Here is a 25,008-nt window from a genome sequence, read left to right on the forward strand (position 1 = left end):
GGCGCTTCTTCAGGCTGGCAGGTTGGCCGCCCCAGGCGAACCCAGTAAAGCTGCGGTGGGTCGTGTAACACGGCGTGTAAACACGTGGACAGACTGGTGGTAAACAGAGCAGGGAACAGGAGTTCTGTAGCTGCCTGCACGCTGCCAAGCCCAGTTTTGACTTATCAAGCTCTTTAAGGCGAAGGATCCTTCTTGGATATAAAAGCCAACCTCCCCACCCCCTCCTGGTTTTGGGTAGACTAGGGTAGCATACCCTCCCAACATTTCTACAATGAAAATAGGGAAACGTTGGACATTCCAGGATCAAATCAGAAACTGGGGGGGGGGCTTTTTTAAATCTGGGACTCTCCCAGGGACACTTGGAGGGTCAGGTATTTATCCAGTTTGTCGGCTGCCAAAACTTACTGCTGCCTTTATGAGGTGGCTGTTTTGTGTTTTTTTGGAGGAGCCCATCACTACATTTATGTTTTTTAATATGCCAGAAGCTGCTTGTAGGCTTCTAGGTTACAAGCAGCTAACAAGACAACTTACTACTATTATTATTATTATTATTATTATGTTAATATAGAACAGAGCAAGTTCCTTCCATGTTACTTTGGACTCTGAGGGCAGGGCACAGTGCACACAGCTGCTCCTGATTGCAGGCCCTTAGCACAGGTGTGGGGGAACCTTTGGCCCTCAGGGTGTTACTAAACTACAACTCATCAGCCTCAGCAAAGCATGGCCAGTGGCCAGGGATGATGGGAGTTGTAGTTCAGGACCATCTGAAAGGCCAAAGATTCCTCACACCTGGTTTAGAGATCAGCCCTCAACCCTGCAATAGAGCAGACTTCACTGGGCAGGGGACTACAACTTCCTGAATGCTTGCTTTTAGAGCCAAAAACTGCCCATTGCCATTGCAGGGGGAGAGTAGCTGAGCTTTGAGAAGCTAAGACGGTGTGGAAAAGTGGGTATGAGAGCTATGGTTCCCCCCACCCTGAAAAAATCAGAAGACTGTATATGGAATGCATAAAACTGTTTACTATGGACAAGAGAGGAAGTATCTGTGCTAAGTGTGCATACATCTATACACAGGAACAGACATACCCCATCAATTGCTGCATTCTGCGGAAGAGGGCCTCCTGTCAATACCATCTTCCATACTGGGCCACTAGGGCGCAAACCTGCCCTTTGGAACTCTGTCCCATTACACATCTAGCAAGTATTGCCTCTGTTATCTTGTTAGTGCCAAACCCTTCCTGGATTCAGAAAATCTAAGTAGCTAATGGCCAGTCTCCCCTTCTTGGGTAAGGTTCTGGAGCACTCTTGGAGGAAACTGAATTTCTAGATTCATTTCAATTGGTGTTTTGGCACAGAAACTGCTTTGATCACCTTGTATGATAACCTCTGTTGAGAAAGACAGCGAAAATGGGCCCCCGTTAATTCTCCTCAACCTCTCAGCTGCTTTCAGTACTGTTGACCATGGTCTCCTAATCAAGCAGCTGCCCAAGTTAAAGATGGATGGCACTGCATTGTGGGCCTACTTGGTCATTTCCAGAGAGTGATGCTTGGTGAGTGCTCTTCAGCCCTGTGAAGCCTTCCATGTGGGGTTCCTCAGGATTGGATTTCATCCCGTATGTCGCTTAGCACCAAACCACTGAGTGGGGTTATCCAGAGTTTTAGAGTACCTCGTCAGCAAGACAGTGAATATGCTGGACTGTTGTCTTGCCTGGATTGGATGAGACCCAAAAAACTGAAGCTCAATCAAGATAAGAATGAGGCACGCTAGTGGGTGGTTCCCTCGACTGCATGGATGGGAGGCTGCCTGTTCTTGATGTGGTTACACTCCCTCTGAAGGAGTGGGTACGCAGCTTACAAATTATTCTGGATCCTTTGTCACTTGAGGCTCAGGCAGCCTCAGTGGCACAGAGTGCCTTCCATCAGGGATAGCCTAACTTCTGTTGTCTATGCTCTGGTAACCTCTAGGTTAGATTACCGCAACACATTTTAAGCAGAGCTGCCTGTGAAGACAGTTCAGAAACTTCAGCTGGTGCAGAATTCAGCGGACAGTTGCTCACGGGGGCAAAACGTTTTGAGCACATAACGCCAATCCTGGCCTGACTTCACCAGCTGCCAATTAGTTTCCAGGCCCAATCCAAAGTGCGGATTTTGAACTATAAAGTCTTAACAGCTCAGGACAATACCTCAAGGACCACCTATCCCCATACAAGCCAACCTAGACCCTGTGATCATGCTGTGCGGCCCTCATTTGTGTGCCTCCTCCACAAAAGGTCTGGAAGGTGGCAATGCAAGAACGGGCCCTTCCTGCAGTAGATCTGTTTGTGGAATGAACTCCCTGGGAAGGCTTGCTTGGCACCTTGGTTACATATCTTCAGTATCAAGTGAAAACATTTATCTGTAACCAAGCCTTTGGCTGATTTAGAATTCTGTGGCCTTTCAAATGTCTTTGTGGCAGGGGGATTGATTTGTTTTTATTTATTATGTATTTTGTATTCTCATTTTGTATTTTTATGTTGTGATATATGAAGGGCAGTATACATATTTAATAAAATTTCAATAAGCCTTTTAATTGGCTATCCAAATGTTATCCTTATTACATTTGAAAATGTTATTACTTTTTTTTAGTACCGGTACATTTTAAATCACTTTAAAGGTATTTATAAATGGAATCAAATGAAGTGTTTCTAAATTTGGAGGGCTTTAGCTCTCGATCCTAGTCACAGGCCACAAAAGGCTTTAGAGCAGACATAGGCAAACTCGGCCCTCCAGATGTTTTGGGACTACAATTCCCATCTTCCCTAGCTAACAAGGCCAGTGGTCAGAGGTGATGGGAGTTGTAGCCCCAAAACATTTGGAGCAGAGTTTGCCTATGCCTGCTTTAGTGTTAAAACCAGCACCTTGAATTGAGCAACTGTAACACAGTGTTTGTAGAACTCCTAATATAATCAAGAGGGAATTGGCTTCCTTTACATCAGCTGAACTTTCTGGGTCATCTTAATGTAGCTTGCAAAGCTTGTAACATCTTGGTTACCTTTTATGATGTTCCAGGGGCTATTATCACTTTTATCTCTTAAATGCAGTTTACCCTTGAGCCTGTTAAGCAACACATTATTTCACTGGTCCTTTTGATAGCACAAATTAACTCAGCTACCACCATTACTGGTTAAGATTTCATTCTCTTGACTGGCTACAATGTCTAAAGGTTTCAAGCTCACATGATACAGTACTAGGATTGACATATAAAGCTTGAAAGAGCCTTATCACAGCCGTATTATCAATTGGTAGATTCATGGGAGATTTGCAGTAAAAAAGGGCTTAGCAGTAACTTTAAGCTGCTAAACTTTAGGTGGCCTGACAAGCGACCTTGTGTTGCAAGCCAGAGGAATCAAGAACACAGGCCAGACAGTCAAGAATCCTCACATACCCATTACCTCACTCTTTGGGCACTTTCTGCAAGCTGTTGCTGCCATCTTTAGCAAGTCTCAAATATTGTGCGATTGGTGCATTAACTCCTCCACTGAATCATAGAATCATAGAGTTGGAAGAGACCACAAGGGCCATCGAGTCCAACCCCCTGCCAAGCAGGAAACACCATCAGAGCACTCCTGACATATGGTTGTCAAGCCTCTGCTTAAAGACCTCCAAAGAAGGAGACTCCACCACACTCCTTGGCAGCAAATCCCACTGTCGAACAGCTCTTACTGTCAGGAAGTTCTTCCTAATGTTTAGGTGGAATCTTCTTTCTTGTAGTTTGGAACCATTGCTCCGTGTCCGCTTCTCTGGAGCAGCAGAAAACAACCTTTCTCCCTCCTCTATGTGACATCTTTTATATATTTGAACATGGCTATCATATCACCCCTTAACCTCCTTTTCTCCAGGCTAAACATGCCCAGCTCCCTTAGCCGTTCCTCATAAGGCATCGTTTCCAGGCCTTTGACCATTTTGGTTGCCCTCCTCTGGACACGTTCCAGTTTGTCAGTGTCCTTCTTGAACTGTGGTGCCCAGAACTGGACACAGTACTCCAGGTGAGGTCTGACCAGAGCAGAATACAGTGGCACTATTACTTCCCTTGATCTAGATGCTATACTCCTATTGATGCAGCCTAGAATTGCATTGGCTTTTTTAGCTGCCGCGTCACACTGTTGGCTCATGTCAAGTTTGTGGTCAACCAAGACTCCTAGATCCTTTTCACATGTACTGCTCTCAAGCCAGGTGTCACCCATCTTGTATTTGTGCCTCTCATTTTTTTTGCCCAAGTGCAATACTTTACATTTCTCCCTGTTAAAATTCATCTTGTTTGTTTTGGCCCAGTTCTCTAATCTGTCAAGGTCGTTTTGAAGTTTGATCCTGTCCTCTGGGGTGTTAGCCAAATTGAGTCCTAGTATGCTTGGCTGCTCCTTTCCGCTGTATAGTAAACTTCAGAAGAGCATGATCACTTGCGCCTAATGATCCTTCCACTTCTACCCCACTAACCAGGTCATCAACATTGGTTAGGACCAGATCTAAAATGGCTGTTCCTCTTGTTGCTTCTCCCACTTTCTGGACAATGTTGTCTGCAAGGCCAGTGAGGAATCTGTTTGACCTTATGCTCTTGGCTGAGTTTGACATCCAACAAATATCTGGGTAATTGAAGTCCCCCATTACTACTATCTCCCTTCCTTTTGCATGCTTGGCCATCTGTTCCAGGAAGGCATCATCTATGTCCTCCGTTTGGCTTGGGGATCTATAGTAAACTCCCACAATGAGGTCAGTGTTATTCTTCTCTCCCTTAATTTTGACCCAAATGCTCTCACTTTGGCTTTGAGGTTCTAAATCTTGGATCTCTTCACAGGTATACACATCCCTGACATATAACGCCACTCCTCCTCCTTTCTTGTCTGGTCTGTTTCTCTGAAATAGATTGTATCCCTCCATTATTACATTCCAATCGTGGGACTTATCCCACCAGGTTTCAGTGATGCCTATTATGTCATATTTAGTTTGCTGTACCAAGAGCTCAAGCTCATCTTGTTTATTTCCCATGCTTTGCGCATTAGTGTACAGACATTGAAGTCCATTAATCATTCCCCCGTGTCTCTTATTTAAGGATTTTTTCCTCCCACCACTAGGTCTGCGTGGTTTGCTCCATTTGGTCTATGACATATGGATGATCATCTTCATCAATTGATACGACTCCTACCTTCAGGAGCACTGTCTCCCGGGTCCCCCACATTAGTCAATTTAAAGCCCTCCCGATGATTAGTGTTGTGCTTGGAATAGGACCAGGGATACCAGGGTTCAATTCCTCCCTCCACATAAAGCTCCCTGGGAGACATTGAACCAACAAGGATCCCCTTTTAAAGTATTTTTTTCTGATTTTGTTGTTGTAAGCCACTTTGTATAGTGTTTTAATGGAGCTGTACACCATTGAATAGAGGGACGCGGGTGGCGCTGTGGGTTAAACCACAGAGCCTAGGGGTTGCCGATCAGGTCGGTGGTTTGAATCCCCACGACGGGGTGAGCTCCCGTTGCTCTGTCCCTGCTCCTGCCAACCTAGCAGTTTGAAAGCACGTCAAAGTGCAAGTAGATAAATAGGTACCACTCCAGTGGGAAGGTAAACTGTTTCTGTGTGCTGCTCTGGTTTGCCAGAAGCGGCTTAGTCATGCTGGCCACATGACTCGGAAGCTGTATGCTGGCTCCCTCGGCCAATAAAGCGAGATGAGCACTGCAACCCCAGTCGGCTATGACTGGACCTAATGGTCAGGGGTCCCCTTTACCTTTACACCATTGAATGTATACTTAACACAACTTGTTAAAAAGGTTTTACCTGCAGATTACTGTCAAACCGTATTAGAGCTCAACAGCCCACATTACCAAAGAGCTATTTTCCAGCACAGGAAATAATTGGCCTGTGAGATGTTAGCACCTAAACACACAGAGCCAAATGCAAGGCAAATGATTTTCATTGCTGTATTCAGTATTTCAGGCCAGGAACAAAATTTGGACTGCCCATGAGGTATCAAATGTTGATGTCTATGGTGCAGGAGATTCTGACCAAATTTCAGTAAGAACTTAGATTGGATGACCATCTGTCATTTATGATCTAGTTAGTTGAGATTCCTGCACTGGACTAGAATGATCCTGGGATCCCTTCCAACTCTACAATTCTGACTGTAGCAAGAGCTCCTGGGTGGGACAACTGCAGGAAAACTCTACAATGACCATAGGTAACTTACGATTTGTCAGAGTTCTGATAGCAAGACCTCTACTGCATCCTGACACTCCTATATGCTCAGTCAGGAAGCTGCAGAGTGTCAGTTATAACAAGTATATCCAGATATCCAAGAAAAAGTATTTGAAAATAGTGTAACTTTAAGTGGTAAGCAAACTTGCTTTGAAAGTTTCCCCCCTGCTACCCAAGTGGCTTAGAGACTCCAAACCAATAAAAACTTGTCAACTTCAGAGCTTCTAACATTTCACCTGGTATTATTTCCAAGCCCAAATTGTCTTGCTTTGGATCATAAGGCACCATATTCAGCTTTCAGTTTCTGTACCTCCTTGGAGCCATTGTATAGAGTTCCCAGACAGGCATATGAACCAGCTTTCCTGGATTAGCTTACTTTACTGCACTATTAAGCTCATAGAAGTTAGCTAAATGGATTAGAGACATATGTAGTGCACAGGTGACGAACAAGGGCATGAGAACCTACCATCTGGAATAAAAGATACTCCACTTTGAGCTAGTGCCTCAAGATTGCAATTTAAGGTACTTGAGCTGAACCGTTCAGCTAAGTGGAGGAAAAACCTATTGTGACACTGCTGTTTATAAATAGACTGAAATACAAGTTTGGGGCATTTCCCCAAAGGCCATCTTCCAATTTACTTCCATTGAGGCAGGTTTAGAGTTGAACTAACCACAACTGTAATTTAACAAGAGATTGACTCCAATCGTTTCCCAGTTTACACCAGCTATTTGCAATCCCACCATAGGAGCCGATAGCTGTTAAGTGCCAAGAACCACTGCCTGCTTCAATAGCACGGAATCTCAAATTCAATTTACCGGACAACAGTTCTCCAGTTTGGCTGAAATAAAACCACTCCACATAAGCAGTGCTCCTCGCCTTTCAGTCATTAGTGAACTCTTAATGCCTGCATGTATGACTTCAGCAATGCAATCTCATTTGCTGAGGCTGCCTTAGCTTCTGGCTTAAGGCAATTATGTAAGTTAAAGTTTGTCGACCTGATACTCAAACAATTATGCCCCCTGCCAAGTATTTGCAAGATATTGTTCAATGGAATATTCAGCACAAACACCCCCCGAAACATACTGATGCTAAATCACCAACCACCTAAAATAATGAAACAAGTACATTTGGGAATGCAACAGCTTTAATGAAACAAAGTGCAGTGAGGTTTACTTGGGTGGTTGTAAGTAGCAAGTTTAAATGCCACCCCTTAAACGTAGAACCAGGTGCAAGGTGGACTCCTTCTGGATGTTGTAGTCAGACAGGGTGCGGCCGTCTTCCAGCTGCTTGCCAGCAAAGATCAGCCTCTGCTGGTCAGGGGGAATACCTTCTTTGTCCTGAATCTTGGCCTTGACGTTCTCAATGGTGTCACTTGGCTCCACCTCCAAGGTGATGGTCTTGCCCGTCAAGGTCTTCACAAAGATCTGCATGCCTCCCCTCAGGCGCAGCACAAGGTGGAGGGTGGACTCCTTCTGGATGTTGTAGTCAGACAGGGTGCGGCCGTCTTCCAGCTGCTTGCCAGCAAAGATCAGCCTCTGCTGGTCAGGGGGAATACCTTCTTTGTCCTGAATCTTGGCCTTGACGTTCTCAATGGTGTCACTTGGCTCCACCTCCAAGGTGATGGTCTTGCCCGTCAAGGTCTTCACAAAGATCTGCATGCCTCCCCTCAGGCGCAGCACAAGGTGGAGGGTGGACTCCTTCTGGATGTTGTAGTCAGACAGGGTGCGGCCGTCTTCCAGCTGCTTGCCAGCAAAGATCAGCCTCTGCTGGTCAGGGGGAATACCTTCTTTGTCCTGAATCTTGGCCTTGACGTTCTCAATGGTGTCACTTGGCTCCACCTCCAAGGTGATGGTCTTGCCCGTCAAGGTCTTCACAAAGATCTGCATGCCTCCCCTCAGGCGCAGCACAAGGTGGAGGGTGGACTCCTTCTGGATGTTGTAGTCAGACAGGGTGCGGCCGTCTTCCAGCTGCTTGCCAGCAAAGATCAGCCTCTGCTGGTCAGGGGGAATGCCTTCTTTGTCCTGAATCTTGGCCTTGACGTTCTCAATGGTGTCACTTGGCTCCACCTCCAAGGTGATGGTCTTGCCTGTCAAGGTCTTCACAAAGATCTGCATTTTCTCTGCAAGGGGGGGCAAAGCAGCACAATTCAGATTTGGAAAAAGTCTCACTTTATTTAAGATGCCCCGACTTAAAACAAGAAGCCAGCAATCAACCCACTGACCAAACAATACCAACTCCGCTTGCCAATGGCAACGAGCTCCGCCCCCTTCAGACCAACAAGGCAGAAAGAGAGCAAGGATGCGCGCGCACCCCTAGCCGACGCCTGGCTACGTGACGTCACAGTGCCTGGCTGCGTCACAAGCGCAGGCGCGTTAACGGCCTTCGCCGTGTTGTTTTTCGTCTCTTCCTCGAGGCGGCCATTTTGGACCGCGGCGCCTTTAGGCTTTTATGGCCAATTCGTACCCGAACTGGCATGCGTACACGTCGAAATGCGTACAGCAACTCTTGAGGACCATATTGTGCCCCCTCGCTTAAAGGCTGATGACCCCTCAAGTACCAACCGGATTCCCTTCCCGCCCCGCCAAACCACGCCCTCCTCGCTCCGCTTTCGCCCCTCAGCCGCTTCCAAAGTATCCCTCACGAGCCCAAACACCCTTCAGAAAACAGCCCTTCCTCCTAGCCTGAAGGCAGCTTTAACGAAGAAGCCAAGCGGCAGAGAAAAAAGGAGTGAAATGAGCCCTATTTCCCAACGAAAAATATCTCACCGCAGAGCTCGAGCCGGTCCAAGCAGACAGCAAATTCCAGGCGAGGAGAGGCGATTTGTTCTAGCTGCGCAGCTGCCCGCGACCTCCTTTTATATAGGTTTTTCGCTGAACAATAAGATCACTCCGCCAAAAGAAAAAAAACCCATCAGCCAGCTGACGTAAGAAGGACTATTTTTCCGCCCCGCGCGTGCGCTCTGTCAAACCGTATGCTGAAGGGGGAAAGCAACAGAGGTGACGTCAGGAGCTTTGACCCCGCCTTTGTCGGGGTTTTTTTAACTGGCAACGCGGAAGGATAAAACCGCCTCAGCTGCGCTAAGTTATAATCGGCGGTTGGGGGAGGGGCAAAGAAAACAATGTGTGAGGAAGGAGCTGAGGCAAAACCCCGGAGTGGGTTATTTTTCGCAAGCCTGGAATGGTTTGCTATAAATACTGTATATAATAATATTGTTCTTGTTATTACATATTTATTTATACCCTGCCATTTCCCCTGACGGGACTCAATGCAATTTACAGATTTAAAAAAAAACTGCCAAAAACAGAAAAATCAGTTCATTTAAAAAATGTCACAATTGAACACTGATAAAATTAAAACTATATACATAAACTTATGCCTGAATGTCAGTAGCACAAGAGTCTGATAACTTTTGGAGGGGCAAGGTTGGGCCAAATAATTCATCCCTCAGCCATGCCCCCCCACTGGGCCCATGGCCTCAGCCTAACCTTCCTTGGAGGTTTGTGGAGCAAAAAAGACACAGGAAAAAGACGGGCCTCTCCACCATCTCCATCGTCCCTCAAGGAAAAGCGAGAGAGGAAGGAGGGAGTAGTTGAGGGGACACCTCTCTCTCTCTCTCTCTCTTCCCCCCCACCCCCTTCCAACGCAAAGTTCAAAATTCATTCCATTCTCCAGTCACAGTTGTGAATATAGGTTCACACGAATATCGTATTCTGCTGCACCTCCTCTCCCCCCCAGGAAAACCATAGCAAGGGTTGAGACAAATCTGGCCTCCACCATAAGCCAAGTGAAGGCCCTCATCCATCTGTCACTTGCTCCAGTGCTTTGCTTTTCCGCCTCCTTCCCAGTTCCTTTTTCCTTTCATGCAATGAGTTAGGCTACAAAGAGAACAATACAACCAGCCATGTGAACTTTTCTTTGGCCAGCCCTCAATCCAATCAAACAGCTGTTGCTGGGACTACTGCTGATCCTTTTTTCAGAGATCATGTGGGTTGAGATCATGTTTTTGAATTCTTCCCTTCTGTAAAAACTCCATGCCAACAAAAAACCAGCACAACTGTCTACTGAGTTGTGCTGAGTCCAGTACTCTTTCTCCCTCGGGATGACAAACAGCAAAATATCATTATGCTCTTCTCCTGATTGTGGGCTTCCCATAGGTGACTTGGACCACTGTGGAAACAGTGTGCTAAACTAGATTGGCATTTGGTTTAAGCCGCAGGGTTCTTCCTTATGTTTTTATGTCCCTGGCACCCTACATTTCTAGTTGCGGGAACAGGCATTCAAAAGCTAATTTTCCTGTTTGTAATTTGAGTGACAGAGATAAGTTTCTCTCCCACTCTCAGGGCCAGCCGATGGAAGCTGAATGTTGGAGGAAGATTGAGGACAGAAACGCAGTGCACAGTTCAAACTACAGAATTTGACCATAAGATGCAGCGATTGCCACCAACTTGGATGACTTTGCCAGAGGATTAGACGTATTAATGGAGGATAAGGCTATTGATGTGGGTGGCACTGTGGTCTAAACCACAGAGCCTTGGACTTGCCAATCAGAAGGTCAGCGGTTTGAATCCCCATGACGGCGTGAGCTCCCGTTGCTCTGTCCTAGCTCCTGCCAAGCTAGCAGTTCGAAAGCATGTGCAAAGTTCCTTCCTCTGGAAGGAAGGTAAACGGCGTTTCCGTGCGCTGCTCTGGTTCCCCAGAAGTGGCTTTTTTTTTTATATAAAATATTTACTAAGGTTTTACAAAAAGCAGGAATTTACAGAATAAAAAGAAAACAAGAGAAAAAAGAATACAAAAAATACAGAAATACATAGAAAAAAAAGAAAATACAAAAGAGAAAAGAGAAAAAGAAAGAAAAAAACAAAAAAAGTGGAAAAAGTTAAAAACAAATCCATTTTTTTCATATCTTTAAACTCGTTTGCTTGTTTCCTTGACCTCCTCATACCTCCCTTTTTTGTATTCCCGTTCACATAGTCAGTTCAGCAAATCCTTACCCTCTTTCATTTATCTTAACTCTATATCTTAACATATTATGACTATATATTTTCATCCATTATCAATCCATTTTTACATATTATTGGCCTTGTTGCTAATGCCACTTAATTTCAATCCAGCATCATTTTAACATTCATTAATTTTACAATATTTCTGCAAATAGTCTTTAAATTTATTCCAATCTTCTTCCACCGACTCTTCTCCCTGGTCTCGGATTCTGCCAGTCATTTCCGCCAGTTCCATATAGTCCATCACCTTCATCTGCCACTCTTCCAAGGTGGGTAGATCTTGTGTCTTCCAATACTTTGCAATAAGTATTCTTGCTGCTGTTGTAGCATACATAAAGAAAGTTTTATCCTTCTTTGACACCAATTGGCCGACTATGCGCAGGAGAAAGGCCTCTGGTTTCTTCAGGAAGGTATATTTAAATACCTTTTTCATTTCATTATAGATCATCTCCCATAAAGCCTTCATCTTTGGGCACGTCCACCAAAGGTGAAAGAATGTACCTTTGTTTTCTTTACATTTCCAACATTTATTATCGGGCAAATGATAGATTTTTGCAAGCTTGACTGGTGTCATGTACCACCTGTATATCATTTTCATAATATTCTCTCTTAGGGCATTACATGCCGTAAATTTCATACCTGTGGTCCACAACTGTTCCCAGTCAGCAAACATAATGTTATGTCCAACATCTTGTGCCCATTTAATCATAGCAGATTTAACCGTTTCATCCTGGGTGTTCCATTCCAGTAGCAAGTTGAAAGTATCTTAGTTTTGGGGTCTAACAGTTCTGTTTCCAATTTTGATTTTTCCACCTGGAAGCCAATTTTTTTGTCCAAATTATAAGCCTCCCTTATTTGATAATAGTGAAGCCAGTCTCGCACTTTATCTTTTAATTTCTCAAAACTCTGCAATTTCAATTTGTCTCCTTCTTGCTCCAAAATTTCCCAATATTTCGGCCATTTGGCCTCCATATTGAGCTTTTTCTGAGCCTTTGCTTCCATCGGTGACAACCACCTTGGGGTTTTATTTTCAAGTAAGTCTTTATATCTTATCCAGACATTAAACAATGCTTTCCTGACAATATGGTTTTTAAATGCTTTGTGTGCTTTAACCTTATCATACCACAAATATGCATGCCACCCAAAAACATTGTTAAAACCTTCCAAATCCAAAATGTCTGTGTTCTCAAGAAGCAGCCATTCTTTCAACCAGCAGAATGCTGCTGATTCATAATAAAGTTTAAGGTCTGGCAGGGCAAATCCACCTCTTTCCTTTGCATCAGTTAATATTTTAAATTTTATTCTGAGCTTCTTGCCCTGCCAGACAAATCTAGAAATGTCTCTCTGCCACTTCTTGAAACAATCCATTTTGTCCAAAATTTGCAATGATTGAAACAAAAATAACATTCTTGGCAATACATTCATCTTTATAACAGCAATTCGACCCAACAAGGAAAGCTTCAAATTTGACCATATTTCTAAGTCCTTTTTCACTTCTGACCAACATTTCTCATAATTGTCTTTAAATAGGTTTAAGTCCTTAGCCGTCATATTAACCCCCAGGTATTTTACTTTCTTAACCAATGTTAAACCTGTCTCCTTCTGAAACCTCTCTTTCTCAAACGGTGTTAAGTTTTTCTCAAGAACTTTAGTTTTTAACTTGTTTAACTTAAACCCAGAAGCGGCTTAGTCATGCTGACCACATGACCCGGAAGCTGTACGCCAGCTCCCTCGGCCAATAAAGCGAGATGAGCGCCACAACCCCAGAGTCGGTCATGACTGGACCTAATGGTCAGGGGTCCCTTTACCTTTACCTGTAAGGCTATTGAAAGCTTCCAGCCACAACACCTATGGACTGCTTCCGCTATTGGAGGCAGTGCGCCTTTCAATATAATTTGTTGCAAGTCACAAACAGGGAATGCTGTTGTGTTCATCCCCTGCTTCTGTGCCTAGGTTGGTGTTGGCTGCTATGAAAACAGGATTCTGGACTAGATGGGCCTCTGTTCTGATCCTAGAAGGATCTTCTATCTCCTGAAAATGAGGGGCTTCGATTTAAACCATTTCATGTTGCTGCACACGTGTAAGACTCAGACATGAAGAACGGAGTCTGGATTGTGATAGGAATTCTATGGTCTTAGATATATGGTAATGTTCATAACCACACATACGTAGATCAGCACAGGAAGACCAACCTGGAACCATTTTGTGTTTTTTTTAATAGATATTTATTAAAGTTTTCAAAAAATAGAGAAAAAACAAAAAAAACAAAAACAAAAAAACAATTAAAAACACATAAAATTTACATTCCTTACTTTCAATACCATATTTCCCTGACTTCCCCACACCTCCCCTTCTTGTATTCCAGTTCCAATTTTTAGCTCAGCAAGTTCTTGTCCCCAAATTTTACCTTATTATATTTAATTCATTTTAGTTAACCAATTTTAACTTATAAACCTCAGTCTTTATACATCAGTACTTATTCTTAAAAATCTTTTTCTAAGGTCGACCCCAGTTCCCTTCCACGAATTCCCCATTTTTATATTAATAGCAAAACAGAATAAAAAGAAACAAAGTATAATTGTACACCCTTTGGATTCCCAAAGCCCTACCCCCCCTTTCCCGGTTTCGAACCCCAACAAATGTCCATCAGTCTATCTGCTGTCAGCCTGGTGACCTCACGTCCGAGGCTCTTAATTCTCTCTCAATTCCTCTCTGCCGGTTTTTTTGATAGTCCTTTGTATTGGACACCAAATCTCGAAGAAGCTCTGTCCCAATAAGGTCCATGTTTCTTCCAGCCAGACCTCCATATTTAAAAGTGGAGCCGAAATCTTGTTTCTTACTTCTCTTTAGTCCAAATGTCCCAAAGGCTCCAGTTTCCACTTTAGCCAAGTTTGTAATCCATAGGTCTTCAGATCTCCACATGAGGAGATCTCTCCATTCTCCATTCTTCAAATCAAACCAAATTTTCATCATCCTGTTCTTATTTTCCTTTGTATCCATCTTAACAGGCCTCTGGCTCTCCTTAATCATCTGTGACATTAAAGCTCCTCCTTCCTTTTCCTTCAAATCATCATATATCTCTTTCCTCACATTCTCAAATTTCTCAGATTTCTTTTCTTGTTCAGCTGCAGAGATTTTTAGTTCAGCTGCAAAAACTTTTTGTTCAGCTGCAAAGACTTGAGTCAAGTCCCTTCCAGGCTCAGTAGTTTTATTTACTGTTTCATTCAATGTTATAACATTTGTAGCCAAAACATCATTTTGTTCTTGTAACTTTCCCAAGAGAAAAAAAGTCCTCTCCAGTTCAGCCAGTATTTTTCCACTTACAGCCATTCTTGTAATGTCCCTGAACCCCCTCTAGAGGGGTTGTGGTTTCTTAGTATCTTCCAGTTCCAACCCAAAAGTCAAATTAGCCTTTTCTTCTTTATTTTTAACAACTTATTACCAAATTGTAACAAATATAACCAGCAAAGACAACAGAAACAAAGTTCTCCTTTTCCCCCAACTTTGACAGCTAGTTTGACAGCTGTCAAAGTCTTCTATATCTCTTCAGCAGGCTCTCTCACAGATCGCTCCCGGGTCCTGGGGGAGGGGTGACAATTCCGCTCTCAATATTCGCTCTTATCCTCCAGCAAAATCACTTATATTGCCAAAACGTGGAGTTAATTGCTTTTATCCACTAAAGAGAAAGGTGTTCTCTCAACCTTAGTTATCAAATCCTTGCTTTAAGATGTTTACAAGGCGGGTAGACGGACTTCCTCTTTGCGCCTTCCCCGGTCGTGCCTAATTCCCAAGAAAAAATTTCCCTTTTTAAGTCCAATTTCCGTATTACTCACGGGTTGTTACTTTTAGTCCAAATGTTCAGAGAAAGAAGTCAGCGCTCTCCGTCCATGGCATGCGGCTTCACTCAGTAGGGGAAGCAGTTGACTCTCAGCACCGCACCGCTCTCCGTCCCCCATTCCGGAGCCTTTAAAAAGGCTCCTTCGCGGGTCGGGGGGGCGCAAATGGTGCCCGCCGAGTCACCAGGTCCACAGGCTTCAGCGCCTGTGGTTTCTGAGGGTCCCCGCGTCGCCGCCGCGGCAGGACCCGACCCCTACTAAGCCGATTCCCTCCGGAGTTCGGAGGGAATCCGCCATTAGACGATGGCGCTAACCTGGAACCATTTTGATTCCAGTCCAACCTGGAACCATTTTGATTCCTAAACTGACCAAATGTTTTCTCTGCAAGGTCAAAATGGAAAAGTCTCCCCATTGTCTCTTCCTTCACAAATCCTGTCTTAAGGGTATGTCTGTGTTTGAATAAGGGTGTGAGCCTTATCATTACAAAAGACTGGCCAGGCTCCTCAGGCAATCCAATCAAGTAAAAACAATATTGAAATTTCTGTTTTAAGGCCACCTTTTCTGTGATGTATCCGAGGGGTGGTCTTAGGTTACACCCCTCATGTGATGTATGTATGATGTTTCTGGGGGGTGGTCTTGATCTACAGGATGGCAATTTCAAAAGTCTTTATAAGCCCTTGCACAGCATTTTTGTGGGTCCTCCTCCTTTCCTGCATGTGAGGGGAGCACCCTGTTGCAACAGATCAATAAAGATCAAGCTTACTAGCTGCTTTGCTTCTCAATAGTCTCTGGTTGGCCTCTGTTATTTTCTCCTACCAATAGGGAACCTATGTAAGGACTCTATATGGGCTCTTGGATATCCCATAAGGGAAAAGGGCATATTTTTATTTACAACAGGATACAGAATCTACTCCCCCTCTTATTCATGCAGAAGCCATTTCCTCTTGCCTCCTTTTTGTTTATGCCCGAAAGGAAGTAGCTGCCTGAACAGCTGACTAAGCCACCAATAAGCTGAAAAACAGGATCAGCAGCAGCCCCAGCAACAGCTGTTTGATTGGATTGAGGGCTGGCCAAAGAAAAGTTCACATGGCTGGTTGTATTGTTCTCTTTGTAGCTCATGGGGGTTCCCTTTGGAGCCTCTGTGAATTGGAGGCCAGGGCTGTATTAACAAAAGCAGATGCAACCTTCCAAAGTTGCAACAAAAAAACCAAAATACTTCTGAGACTAACTGAGCTTCAGACACGTCTGGTTTTGAAACTGTTTTCCTGTTGACAAATTCTAGCCATGTTGGCTTGTTACAGTAGACATACAAACAGTTTAGTCTTTAAGGTGGCATAAGACTCTCACCATGTTTTTGACATTTGCTCATTTACAAATACAGGTTTGGGTCTAGGTCTGAGCATGCAGCACCAGTTTCCCCAAATGCTAACACCATGTCCCACCTGCGAAAACTCAAGATTTTTGTCTCCTTCACTAGCTACAGTCATATCCACGCCATACATTTAAAGCACATTTTGCCAAATAATGAGGAGAACTTGTAATAGGAATTTTATGGTCTTAGATATATGGTAATGTTCATAAGTGTACCAACCAAGCACATACATAGATCAGCACAGGAAGGCCAACCTGGAACCATTTTGATTCCTAAACTGACCAAATCTTTTCTCTGCAAGGTCAAAATGGAAAAGGTTCCCCATTGTCTTTTCCTTCACAAATCCTGTCTGTGTTTGAATAGGGTGTGAGCCTGTGACCTGGCCAGGAACTAAGTATTTATCATTACAAAAGACTGGCCAGGCTCCTCAGGCAATCCAATCAAGTAACCTGCTAGACAGGAGATAAACAACAACAGGAGAAAAACAATATTAAAATTTATGTGATGTAGGTGGGATGTATCTGAGGGGTGGTCTTAGGTTACACCCCTTCTGTGATGTATGTATGATGTTTCTGGGGGTGGTCTTGATCTACAGGAGGGCAATTTCAAAAGTCTTTATAAGGCCTTGCACACCATTTTTCTGGGTCCTCCTCCTTTCCTGCATGTGAGGGGAGCACCCTGTTGCAACAGATCAATAAAGATCAAGCTTACTAGCTGCTTTGCTTCTCAATATTCTCTGGTTGGCCTCCTGGATGCCCCATAAGGGAAAAAGGGCATATTTTTATTTACAACAAACTGTAGTTTAAATGATGCTAGAAATTATAGCTCTGTGAGGGGTAAACTACAGTATCCCAAGATTCTTTGGGGGAAGCCATGACTGTTTGGGATAAATCATAGAAACTTCTTGTCCAACCCCCCACAATGCAGGAATCCCAGCTCAAGAATCCCTGACAGATGGCCATCCAACCTCTGTCCAAAAATGTCTAAAGAAGGAGAGTCCACTACCTTCCCAGGTACTCCACTCCACAGTTGAATGGCTCTTATGTCAGGAAGTTCTTCCTCATGTTTAGTCAGAATCTCCTTTATTGTTATTTGAATCCATTGGTTCACAATCCATGCAAACTTCCTCCATCTTCCACGGGACAGTCCTTCTGATGGCTATCATATCACCTCTTGGGCTTCTCTTCCACAGGCTAAGAATACCTAAGTTCATAACCATTCGTCATAAGGCTTGGTTTTCAGATGCTTTATCATCTTGGTTGCTCTCTTTTGTATATAAATGTTCTTTAAATTTATGGTGTGGGTGACTGTCCCAGTGCCCAAACTATTTATCTCTGGGTCCTCCACAAAGCATATGCTATGCGTCCAGAATATAGCAGCCACCAGCCATCAAAACCAACAGAACTCATTTTAAGGAGGGTCAGGAGGGGTCTTGGCCTACCTATTTATTTACCCAGGCTACCTAGTTGTTATTATCTTTGAGTCTCAGCATTCTAACCTGTTATGTGTGTTAGTTTAATAGAAAATCATATAAATACTTATAAATTTAACTTTTTGAACATAGCTTTTAATTAAAGCATTTTACATATCTCTAGAAACACACTATTCAACTGTCCACGCTGACTGGGGCAGATGAGAGTTGGAGTCCAGCAACATCTGCAAGGACAGAAGTCCCCTCCCCCCCCCCCCGAAATAGACTATAGAAGCTTCAGAGTGACTTGCTTGTCATTTCATAACAAATTTTTTTTTCCTTCCAGTAGCACCTTAAAGACCAACTAAGTTAGTTCTTGGTATGAGCTTTCGTGTGCGTGTGCATGCACACGAAAGCTCATACCAAGAACTAACTTAGTTGGTCTTTAAGGTGCTACTGGAAGGAAAAAAATTTTTGTTTTGACTATGGCAGACCAACACGGCTACCTATCTGTAACTTGTCATTTCATGTTTGGCTTGCATGCATAGTGCTGAATTATGGCACTGAGAGAGGAGTCACAGCTTTACATAATGGGTTGCTTTGGTCATGTAATTGGTGGGGCCTGCCCAGTGGTTTGACTTCACCCCTGGAGATCATTGTTTCTGAAGGCAGATGGATGCCAACTTTCTTTTTTTTCTGCCCCAAAGGCTTGTTTATTCAGGTGTAAATCAAATGCTCTACCATACCGGCAATAAAGCTGATAATATCCAGTTTGCAAAATTGCATGCTTTTCTTAAGCACTTAAACAGGCATCGGGAGCCTTCTGTGATTGTCCCAAATGCCAACCTTCTTATCAAGTTAGATTTGCACCCCAGATTGTAAGTGATCATCTCCCAACCTCCTGGCTTTTCTTAAACCGCCAGCCAAGGAGGTGTGGTTTGTTTGTTTGTTTGTTTGTTTGAAGTTCCTAAGGGGTTACTGACAAGAAGATCAGAAATGGCAGGCATGCTTTAAATATATGGTGGGTGGGTGTGCGTGCAAGAAATACATCTTTTTTGCATTTCAGAAGTTTGCGGTCTGCTAGTGCAATTTGTTCTGTATTGTGCCTGAACCTGACATTTAAAAAAAAATCAACACAAAACATTTATGGAAGAGCAAGAAGCCTCACAAATCCACCACTGTAAATATGCTTCAGTAGTGTCCAGTTATCAAAACAAATGTTGCCAAACTTGTTTCCTCTAGATAGATTTGCGAATGCAGGAAATCAGCAGCATTTTCTGGAAAGTTTAAAAAAGAAAAAGTGGAGATGCCGGGGATTGAACCCGGGGCCTCATACATGCAAAGCATGCGCTCTACCACTGAGCTACATCCCCTGGGCGGCAAAGTCACTTCCTACGACATGGGATAGCAGAATAATTTAATATCAGGCGCTGTAATTTATGACATAATCGCAAAAGCGCCTAGGATTTGGTAGTGGCGAAGAAGATTATGTCGAAAAATGAAGGGGCGGGGGTGAAAGCGGCGGAGGAATTAAAAGTTTAAGCGCTCACTGTGTGCGCCCAAGCTGTGCAACGCTAAAGAGAAGCAACGGATTGCAGCGCACCTGCCGCGCAGTGCAGAACATGCAGCACATTAGCTGCACAAAAGCCCTTTTCCAGAAGGGCCACGAAACAGCGCTCATGGTGTGGGAAACAATGCAAGAAAGCTAGAGATGTGCTTGCACACCTTTGCACCTGGCGCGTGTCACTTCTTCGTGTCCGCGCGTGCAAATGGTAGCATTTCATGACTGAGCAATGGAGGCAAAGGAGGAAAGCACGCACTCCAGCAAACAGCATATTTTAACTGTAAAAAGGGCGAAAGGCTGCATTTCACCGAATACTGAACACCCCTCCCGCCCCCCCATTTAATTTTTAAAATGTGACGAAGAGTGTTGGGAAGAGGGAAAAGCAGAACCTCCCCGTCGGGGAATTGAACCCCGGTCTCCCGCGTGACAGGCGGGGATACTCACCACTATACTAACGAGGAAGAGCTTAGCGCAGGGATCAGAAAAACGTCACTTGAGGCGACAGTCGGGTGGATCTGCGCGCCGCTGCCTGGCAGCGAGGGCAAGCAGAGGGGGTTGCAAACACGAGGAGCGACTTAGGAGCCGCGAATGCAAAACCTGCGTTTTAGTTGCATTCATTCATTCATTCACGCAAACAAAAGGTACAGTTAGTTCCTAGCAGACGAAAGGATGAAACAGTCAGTTGCTGGTTCACGAAGCCTCTGCAAAATCTAAATCTCACCAGTTTCTTTGTGAAGGTTGTTCACCCCGCCGTCCCAGGAAAACGTCCCTAGTTAATTTAAGCATTGCAAGGCGGCGAGAGGGGGCATTTAATGCTCCCGCTCCGGCCAACCTGAAATGCAATGAGATGCAATGTGAAAAACATGCAGGTGTAACATCCAGCTCCTCCTTTCTTTTTCTGCAAGGGCAGGCACTGCGCCGCACAAGACATTTCTGACCGCAGGAAAATGCCAGCTGGGGAGGCAAGGAGGTATTTTTAAAAAAGCAAGGTCTGCCGAAACCCGGGATCGAACCAGGGACCTTTAGATCTTCAGTCTAACGCTCTCCCAACTGAGCTATTTCGGCAGATAAATGCCGCTTTTACCCGGCTGGTACTACTTCACTATGATGTGTTTGCCTAAAGTTTATTTTGTTGTTAGTATTAATTGGCCCCCTTCTTAACCTCTCTACGGGGGGGGGGGAGGGGTATAACTTTGTATATATTTTGCTGTAAAATGAAAGTCTAAGCCTATTGCTCACATCTCTGTGCAGCATATGCCGCACCAACTAAGCAAGTCTCAGCTCAGCTGCAGGGGCGGGTAGGAGAGTAAGGTTCAGCTGCCAGTTGGGTCCGCTTTTTGTACCTGAATGGCAGGAGGAGTCGCCCTTCCCTTGCCCTGGGCAGCAAAAGGGGGGTGTGGATTCCCTTAATAACACACTGCTCCGTGCGTGTTTACTCAGAGTAAAGTCTCCCCTCCCCGCCAACATTTCTCCAACGAAAACAGGGACATCCAAAGGAAAGTGGGACATTCTGGGATCAAATCAGAAACAGGGACGTCCCTGGAAAATAGGGACACTTGGAGGGTCTGGTCTCATTGAATTCAATGGCACATAATCCCAGGTGAGTATCAGACTGCAGCCTTACACAGGAGTAAGTCCCTTTGAGCTCTGGCAGAGGATTGTGCTATAAAACTGCTAGCTGGATATGTCTCTAAGAGGCTTACTGCATAACCTAGACTAACAAATTTATCATGGATCTTAAGCTTTTGTCAACTGGACTAGAGTCCGCTTGATCAGATGCAAAAAATATTATTTTCAGCTGGCAGATATGCATATAGATAGAGGTCTAGACACGCTGCTCTTTTATAGGGAAGGAATTCAAGCATGAGCCATCATATTGCACCAGGTTGCACATGTTCTCGTAGAAGGACACAAAAATGTCTGCAAATGTGACATGAAGTCCGGCAACATCAACCCTGCTGTGTGGGAATCCTTTTCAGATGAGTGCAGTGCCTGGAGAGAGACAGCTCACAGCAGTAACCGTAGGAGGAATGATCGCTGGGAGGAGCGCAGGGAGAATAATAGAATCACAGAATCACAGAACTGTAGAATTGGAAGGGACCACAAGGGTCATCTAGTCCAACTCTCTGCAGTGCAGAAGAAACGCCATGATACGCCTGCAGCAGCACAACTGGATGCCTTCATCTGCCCCAGTTGCAACAAAACTCGTCTCTCCCGCATCAGTCCCCACAGCAGTGGTTTTCAGTCAGTGTGCTGTGGCACCCCGGGGTGCCTTGAATGATGGTCAGGGGTGCTGTGGGCAGCGCTGGCCTCTGTCCCTCTTTCCCTCGCATCTCTGCCTCCCCATCTCTGCCTCCCCAAGGCTTGCACAGCTGCTTGTTGCAGCAGCCCTGGCTACAGGCTCCGCAGGCGAATGGGCCTCTGGGGCTGGCCAGGGGGTGCTTCCCAGGCCCCTGTGGGGCAGGGTGAGGATGCTCCTCTCTTGGGGGCAGCTGCGGCAGCTGCGGCTGACCAGAGGACTCCCAAAGAGGGGAGGAGGAGGCTGAGGGAACCCTCCACAAGCGAGGGGGTTAGAAAAAGGGTGAGAGGCTGCCAGCTCTGCAGGCAAGGGGGGACCTAACTGGGCTCCTGAGCCCCACAGGGGAGCCGCAGAAAGGATGGAGTTGGTCAAGGGAGCCGTAGACTCCGAAAGGATGAACACCTCTGTCCCACAGTCCTAGCAGGCACTGTAACCTCCCAACAGTTTGACTTCTTCACCCCCAAAGGCGCACTCCTCCATTGTCTCCCAGACGGACACCAACAAGAGAGAGAGAGAGAGAGAGAGAGAGAGATGGGCATGTGTGTAGAGGGAGAAAAAATGTAAACACTGGGGTCAAATGAAAATGAAATCTGAGTCTGTGACAAATTAAAGGCTAAATGTATGCAAAAGGAGAACAAGGGAATGCTGGGGACGTAGTGTATCTCAATTTCATTATGGCTTTTGACAATGGCCCCCATCATATTCTTGTGAAGAAGCTGGTAAAAATGTGGATTGAACGAGATAACTGTTAGGTGGATTTGTAGCTGGTTAGCAGACAGAATCCAAAGAGTACTAATTAATGGGAGGGTTATTGGGTTGTGGGGGGTTTATTGGGTTGTTGTTGTTTTGATTGCGTATCTTGTGGTTTTACATTGTGATTTTATTCTGTGAACTGCCCTGAGACTGCTGGGTATTGGGTGACATATCATTTCAATAAATAATCATAATCATCCTAGGAAAAAGTGATCAGTGGGGTGCTGTACAGTTTTGTCCTGAACCCATTGTTGTTCAATGTCTTTATCAATTACTAGGATGAAGGAATAAAGGGGATACTCATTAAATTTGCAGATGACACCACCTGGGAGGGGCAGCTAATGCCACAGAAGACAGAATCAGGATTCAAAATGACCTTAGCAGGTTGGAGACCTGGACCTGAACTAACAAAATGAATCTTAATAGGGACAAATATAAAGTTCTGCACTCAGGCAGGAAGAACCAGATTCACAAATATAAGATGGGGGACACCTGGCTTAATAGCAGAAAAGGATCTTGGGGTCTTGGTGGACCACAAGCTTAACACGAGTCAACAGTGTGAGACAGCAGGGGGAAAAGTGAATGCTATTCTAGGCTGACTCAACAGAAGTATACCTGGAATCCTGTGTCCAGTTCTGGGCACCACAATTTAAGAAGGATGTGGACAAGCTGGAACATGTGCAGAGGGCAACCAAGATGATCAAGGGTCTAGAAACCAGACCTTATGGGGAACGGTTGAAGGAGCTGGGTATGTTTAGCCTGGAAAATATTCATATATCTTAAGGGTTGTCACATGGAGGAAGGAACAAGCTTGTTTCCTCCTGCTCTGGGGGGTAGGACTTGAACCAATGGCTTCAAATTACAGGAAAGGAGATTCCAACTAAACCTCAGGAAAGAGCTGTTTGACAGTAGAACGGAGGCCCTTGAGAGGTTGTAGACTTTCCTTCCTTGGAGGTTTTGAAGCAGAGGTTGGATGACCAGCTGTCCTGGATTCTTAGCTGAGATTCCTGCATTGCAGAAGGTTGGACTAGATGACCCTTGGGGTCCCTTCCAACTCTACAATTCTATGACTCTATGACAGTGACTGTTCACAGGCCTGGCACCAGAGGATGGTCATGCTGGGCATTTGCCAGGGTCTCAAGGCAAAAGAGGGTCCACAGTGCTACAATTTCCACTTTGTCCAAAGTGTCGAAGAATTCAACCTCAGACGATGCTCAGTCTGATGCCCCCCTATGCCAGGTGAGGAGGTGCCCCTGGGGGCTTGGGCCCAGAGCCAGGTGGGAATCTTCCGCACTCGGCCATGAAGCTCACCGTGTGACCCTGGAGCTGTCACTCTCCCTCACATCACAGGATTGACTCATGTACACCACCTTGAGCTTCTCGGAGAATAGATGGGAAATAATAAGTTTAATTAACCACCATCATATTCATCCCAGAAGCAGCACAGAACTTTCACAATAGGAGGAAATGAGTGATGTTATGCTAAGCAAATTAACACACAGGGCAGGAAACCTTTTTTATTACTTGCACAATAATTAAAAGCTGTTAATTAGCAGCAATTATCTTCCTTATAGCTCCAGTTAGTATATATTTGAGGGCTGAGGGCTGGCACCAAGATCCAGAGCTGCGGTACAAGAGGAAAAATTTCTGATGCATGAGCACCTTCCCTAGCTCAAATAATTATAGATTATTTAAAATTACCGGAAGTGTCTTGCCAGGGGCAAATAAGTAACAGTAACTGTGGAAAGAAATTGCAGATAAATTCCCCAGGATTAAGTACAAAATGCACACACAAAATAAAACAAACCCAACACACTATGATTTCATGCCCCCATAATCTACTACTTTTATCTTTTTTGCAAATTAAGCAATCCTTTTTTTCAGTTTTTCTGCATTTATAATCTATTTTGCAAGCCAATGCTTCCTACGGAAAATTAGAAGAAAAGCACGACTCAATAATAATAATACTGTAATATTACCGGTACTTATGGCCAGCCTGCCTTTTTGGTTAGAGAGGAGGAGAAAGATGAGAAACACCCTAATCCTTAACATGTTGCAAGGGAGGAAAATGATCTGCAGCCTCCCCGTCGGGGAATCGAACCCCGGTCTCCCGCGTGACAGGCGGGGATACTTACCACTATACTAACGAGGAACTACCGAGACAAAGGCTTTCACAAATCGCTGATAAAACAAGCAAGAATATTTCCAAGTCTTTTTCTTTCTTTTGGCAGCTGTGCAAAGTAGAGAAAGTTACCCCGAAGTGCAGCCCGACGTGGCATATAGCTGCATACGGTCCATATGCAGTTGGTTGGTTGGTTGTAAGTAACATGAAACAACAAACCCTGCAAAGACAGGAAGCCGTTCGAAAAGCATTGGCATCGATTGCATTAAAAGGAGGCGGAGGGAACCGTTGCTGCGTCTGCACTGGAGCTTCTGTGCATGACTTCTGCAGCTTCAGATTCCATCTTGCTCCTTCGAGGTTAGAGAAGGACGTAGCATGAAGCGTCCGGGCCTCTAATTCAGATTGAAATGCCAGAAACGAAAAAAGT

At 44.7% G+C, this 25,008-nt stretch overlaps 1 protein-coding gene and 4 non-coding genes across 5 annotated transcripts; all 5 read right to left on the minus strand.

Annotated features, from left to right (window-relative positions):
- Nucleotides 1–7,350: 7,350 nt before the first annotated feature.
- Nucleotides 7,351–9,110, minus strand: UBB (ubiquitin B). The gene is made up of 2 exons (XM_053368861.1): nt 8,990–9,110; nt 7,351–8,343 (listed from the first exon to the last, which is right to left on the minus strand). The coding sequence occupies exon 2, from the start codon at nt 8,336–8,338 to the stop codon at nt 7,421–7,423; it is 918 nt and encodes a 305-aa protein (XP_053224836.1). The 5' UTR covers nt 8,339–8,343; nt 8,990–9,110; the 3' UTR covers nt 7,351–7,420.
- Nucleotides 9,111–19,144: 10,034 nt separating this feature from the next.
- TRNAA-UGC (transfer RNA alanine (anticodon UGC)) lies at nt 19,145–19,216 on the minus strand. Its single transcript has one exon. It is a non-coding gene; the product is annotated as a tRNA-Ala (tRNA).
- Nucleotides 19,217–19,796: 580 nt separating this feature from the next.
- Nucleotides 19,797–19,868, minus strand: TRNAD-GUC (transfer RNA aspartic acid (anticodon GUC)). The gene has a single exon. It is a non-coding gene; the product is annotated as a tRNA-Asp (tRNA).
- A 531-nt stretch (nt 19,869–20,399) lies between these two features.
- Nucleotides 20,400–20,472, minus strand: TRNAF-GAA (transfer RNA phenylalanine (anticodon GAA)). The gene has a single exon. It is a non-coding gene; the product is annotated as a tRNA-Phe (tRNA).
- A 4,067-nt stretch (nt 20,473–24,539) lies between these two features.
- Nucleotides 24,540–24,611, minus strand: TRNAD-GUC (transfer RNA aspartic acid (anticodon GUC)). The gene has a single exon. It is a non-coding gene; the product is annotated as a tRNA-Asp (tRNA).
- Nucleotides 24,612–25,008: the final 397 nt, after the last annotated feature.

Source organism: Podarcis raffonei, chromosome 16 (genome assembly GCF_027172205.1).
Source record: "Podarcis raffonei isolate rPodRaf1 chromosome 16, rPodRaf1.pri, whole genome shotgun sequence".
Taxonomy (NCBI): Eukaryota; Metazoa; Chordata; class Lepidosauria; order Squamata; family Lacertidae; genus Podarcis; species Podarcis raffonei.

Excerpts from the sequence above, each read along its gene's own strand:
- UBB (XM_053368861.1), bottom strand. The coding sequence starts at position 8,338 with ATGCAGATCTTTGTGAAGACCTTGACAGGCAAGACCATCACCTTGGAG.